Here is a 4,675-nt window from a genome sequence, read left to right on the forward strand (position 1 = left end):
AAACCGCTTCTATCAGATTTTCCTCACTTTAGCCTCCCTAAACACCTCTCCCAAGTCCTCTCTTCATTTTCCCCCTCACTTTTCCACTAAAAACCCTACTTCTCACTTGCTTTGCACTTTCCAATCATCAAAGTTTGGGGTTTTTGATTGTGTGGCTGCTAGGGTTCAAATTTGTGCACTCTATTTGAGCTTCAATATCTGTATCTTCGTCCTCTACCTAGTAAGTTCTTGTTATGTTATGAATTGAGCATTTTAAAGGTTGATTCTTAAAGAATGTTGATGAGAAAGTTTGATTTTTTGATGCTTTATACTGTCTATACTTGATTTCCCACTGTTTGGACCGATTAAATTGTGCTAATTTTGGTCCGAACTTGGTTGAAACTGGTTTGGAAAAGGAAAGAAACAACAAGGTTACAATTGGCTACACCACGCGACACTCAAGCGCCCTCTGAGGGGCGCCCAAGCGGTGAGCGACAATGATAGATTTTGTGTATTTTCTGGTTGTTCTGTTTTTGGCTATTCGGTTTTGTGAAGGTGATGTTGAGGGTTCTCTATTTTTCCCTCTTTCTGAATAATATGAGTTTGTGATTTTTGGGGACTAATGCTTGATGATTTATGGGATTGTTTTTGTGAATCTTTATGTGCAGGAATGACATCTTCTTCAGGCAAAAGGATTAAGACCCTTAGTACCAAAGAAAAGGAAACAAAGAGGAAGGACAAGGAGCAGTTCTACTCAAAGAAGTTCAGAACTCCTGCTCATGAAAGGTACTTCCCAGCTGTAGAGGGAAGGAGATTGCTGATGGAAAGGAAGGTGGCCAACATACCTTCTTTGGCTCCTCAATTTGAAAGGGAGCTGAACAAGAGAGACTGGGGCCACCTGGAAACCTACCCCTTTCCTGCCAATGTAGACATTGTCAAAGAGTTCTACACAAATGCAAAAGCATTGGAAGGAGAGGATGAGACGTACTTTAGCTACGTAAGAGGTAAGAAGGTTGCCTTTAATGCCGACACCATTGACTTTTTTCTTGGTGTAGAGTGGGAAGGGGAGCAATGTCAGTTTGCCATGTCCATGCTAGAAGGAGTTGACTATAAGGACATGGAGCGAACCCTATGTGTGCTTGGAGGGCACTTTTAGAGGAACAGGTATGGGGCACCCATTCACATCACTAGACCTCATCTAACGCTTTTGGCACAGTATTGGATGGCATTTTCTCTTGCCAACATTCAGCCATGCTCCCATGTATCAGACATCACTGTCTAAAGGTTCATCTTCCTCTATTGTGTTCTTAGGGGCCTCAGCATTAATATTGGGCAAGTTATAGCCAATGAGATTCAAAGTTGTGCCCGTGGTTTAACCAGCAAGGCACCCCTGGGATATCCCTCCTTGGTCACCCATCTTTGTGAGACTGCTGGTATTGATAGTTCTAGGCCACCACGGGAGCGTCCAAGAAAGAAGCTGGATGCAGCTTACTTTACTCACTATTGTATAGTGGATGAGCCAGACCAGCCAACACCACCACCACAACAGCCTAGGACACACAGGAGAGCACCACCACCAGCCCAGGAGCTAGTCCATGATGTCACTCATTTTCAGATGCAGGACATGTATTATTCTTTGCTTGATTCTAGACAGGCGAGCAGGCATTCTTGAGGACACTGACGTCCACATTCCTTGAGAGACAGTTCATGTCTCAGGATGACTTTGCAACCTATGTGGCATGGCCTGTTGAACCAGCACAGGAAAGTGGTAGAGCTGAAGCAGCTGATAACGGTTTAAAATACCGTTATCTGAGATGTAATTTTGATACTAAATACACCCTTTTTGACTTAGAAACTTGCTTGGAGTCATGTTTTTTTTTATTAAGTTGTGTGAATAAGAGAGTTGAGGTTGAATTTGATGATTTTATGACTAATTTCCTTTGTTTTGATAGAAAATGAGTTAATACAGGAAGCAGAGATGAAGTGCTAAGGATATAGAGCTCAGAAAGACCTAGAAAAGCACCAGAAGAGGGAACCGCACGAAGCTTGGGCGACCTATAGGAGGCTTGAGCATGGAAACATCAACACTCGCTGCTCTCGAAGCCTAGGCGAAATTGGAGGCTCAAGCCTTTCGGAAATTGACATCCATCGCCCGGGCAGTCAAATTGGTCGCCCGAACGTTGCGTATTGCTGATCCGACCCAGTTTTTGCTCTGTTTCGACTCTTTTGGACCGGGCCCTCTTTCTACTCTTTTCCAACTTTATTTAAAGAACCCAGGCGCTCTAGGTTTTGTATCTCTGGCTGGAGCAACACAACAACACACTCTTTTACTCTCTAAAGGCGGATCTGGAGGCGGAAGCTTCTTCTTCTACTTTTAGGGTTTTACTATCTCATGTTTTTCCATTGTACATCTAGTTTCTCCATGTTTATGGGGAACTAAACTCTATTTGTTGTTGGGGAATGATGAAACCTTGTGAACTCTCATGTATTTGAATTGATTCTTAATAATATATGCTTTATTCATTAATTGTTAGGGAATTCATCTGTTTTAATGCTTGCTCTATTCAACTCATTTAGTTGCATGATTTATGAATTGCATGAGTGTCGGGAGGTTCCTTACAATTTAGGTTCTTGTTGAATTTTCCCAAGGGTAATATATCTCAGGGATGAGGGTATGAGTACTTGGTCGCATTAAGCTCTTGATCTCCAGACTTAATTTTCTAGGAACGCTAGGAATTGCACGAACTAGGAATTAAGGCAAGCTTATTGCGCCAAGGGATTGGGTTCTAAGTACTTTAGTGAGTGACGTTAACATTAATACATAAAGAGGAATTCTTGTATACATGAGAGGGAACTTTGTGAAATCTAACCCCAACAACATATTCATCTCATATTAATCAACATTCGTTCATCTTTGTGTTACTCTACTATTGATCAATTTGCATTCATATTTTATTTTATGTTTTTGCATCGCAAACCAATGATCTTGTTTCTTTTAAGTCTTAATTAATTAACTTATCACACGATTGTTTAGTGCCGAGAGTCCTCTAGGATACGATACTTGGTGTTACCATTTTATATTACTTGTGCGATTTGGTACACTTGCCAATCTGTTAACAGTAGCTGAAGCTTTAGCCATGGATGAGGATGCTAAGGATGAGGATGATGATGCTGAGGAGGATGAGGACTCTAATGATGAGTGATGAGTTGTATTGGGAATCTACTGATGGATGCCACCTCTATTATAGACTAGGATTTCTTTTATTTTTCTGTTTTTATTTAGTTAATTGTTAGACTTTATTTTTTTTCTATATTTATTGTTTTTTTTCCTTTTAATGATTTGTTTTGTTATTGTACTGTGCTTGTATAAATTACACTACTTTGGTTCAACTGCTGTGTTTTGTGATAAGTACTACTTTGTAATGCTCTGGTGTGTTGATTGATGTTGAGATGATGCATGATTTGTTAATATACAGGTGATGACTCATAGTGTATGAAACAAGTGCTTGAGGTAAAATGTGATTGAGATATTGAGCAGGGTAGTTTTCTGAATTTTGGGACTTGAGAGTCTACCTGTGTGAGTTTTAGGCTTCAAAGTTTTTGTGAATAATTGCTATTGCTTTGGAAGCATGAATGATTTTGCCTAAATTTTCTATGATTTAACTACTTGCTTGCAGTTTTCATATGATCAATGCCATCTTTTGTTATCCCTTATTTTCTTAGCCTTCACATGATTTTTGTACACTGAAAAGAAAACAATTTGTTTTAACCTTCGAACCTTGAGCCTTTTGCATGTTTTGAAAACCCTTTGTGAAAATCTCTACCTTGAGTTAAGTTGAGAACATTTGTAAGGTATTGATAAAGGTTGAAGTTTGGGGTTGCTGGAAAGATTGGAAAAAGGAAAAGAAAAAGCATTGAGCTAAGCAGTGAATACATGACAAGAAAAGCAAAAGAAAAGAAAAGAAAAGAAAAGCTCAATGCAAGGGAAAGATGGGAAAAAGAAAGGGAGTTTGTGCTTGAATGATGATATCATAAATGTCTCTCTTAACTCAAGGATTTTGTTGACCAGAAAAACCAATTTCCTTCTTAGCCCAGCCAAGTTACAAGCCATGAAAAGCCCTTGTGATGATAACTTGCTTGTGAATATGTTTGATTGCGGTTAAATGAAAGGCAAAATTAATTTATGCACTATTGTGATAGCAGAGTGAAAAAGAGACACCAACACTTCACTATACACCTGTGAGTTGAGTGATACACTTTTGAGTGCTTGAGTTATACACTTTTGAGTGTGATAACGGTTGAAAAACCGTTATTTTTATACTTAATTTTGATACTTAATGCACCCTTTTTGACTTAGAAGCTTGCTTGGACTCATGATTTTGCTTTAGTTTTGTGAATAAGACAGTTGAGGATATGCTTTATGATTTTATCACTAAATTCCCTTGTTTTGACAGGAATTAGGATGAATTGAATGAAGAAGTTGAAGTAGCAAGGAGTTGGAACTTAGAAAAGGAAGAAAAAAAGGCATAAAAGGAAGAAGCCGCAAGTACTGCTCAGCGCCATTTACCGCTGAGCGGCACTCTGAAGACCCGCAGTTACCACTGAGGGGCAAAAATGCACCTGAGGGGAAGAATAGAAGACGTGCACTTACCGCTAAACGACATTCTTATGGGCTTGGACTCATTTTCTAGCATTC

At 39.4% G+C, this 4,675-nt stretch overlaps 1 protein-coding gene across 1 annotated transcript; it reads left to right on the plus strand.

Moving 5' to 3' along the window:
• Window positions 1-354: 354 nt before the first annotated feature.
• LOC128194336 (uncharacterized) lies at window positions 355-2,871 on the plus strand. Its single transcript, XM_052869755.1, has 2 exons — window positions 355-466; window positions 648-2,871. Exon 2 carries the CDS (start codon window positions 650-652, stop codon window positions 1,133-1,135), a length of 486 nt encoding a protein of 161 aa, XP_052725715.1. The 5' UTR covers window positions 355-466; window positions 648-649; the 3' UTR covers window positions 1,136-2,871.
• The last annotated feature ends 1,804 nt before the right edge of the window (window positions 2,872-4,675 follow it).

The sequence above is a fragment of the Vigna angularis genome, chromosome 10 (genome assembly GCF_016808095.1).
Source record: "Vigna angularis cultivar LongXiaoDou No.4 chromosome 10, ASM1680809v1, whole genome shotgun sequence".
NCBI classification, from domain to species: domain Eukaryota; kingdom Viridiplantae; phylum Streptophyta; class Magnoliopsida; order Fabales; family Fabaceae; genus Vigna; species Vigna angularis.

What these genes read in the sequence shown, in the direction of transcription:
- LOC128194336 (XM_052869755.1), top strand. Translation starts at nt 650, where the DNA reads ATGACATCTTCTTCAGGCAAAAGGATTAAGACCCTTAGTACCAAAGAA.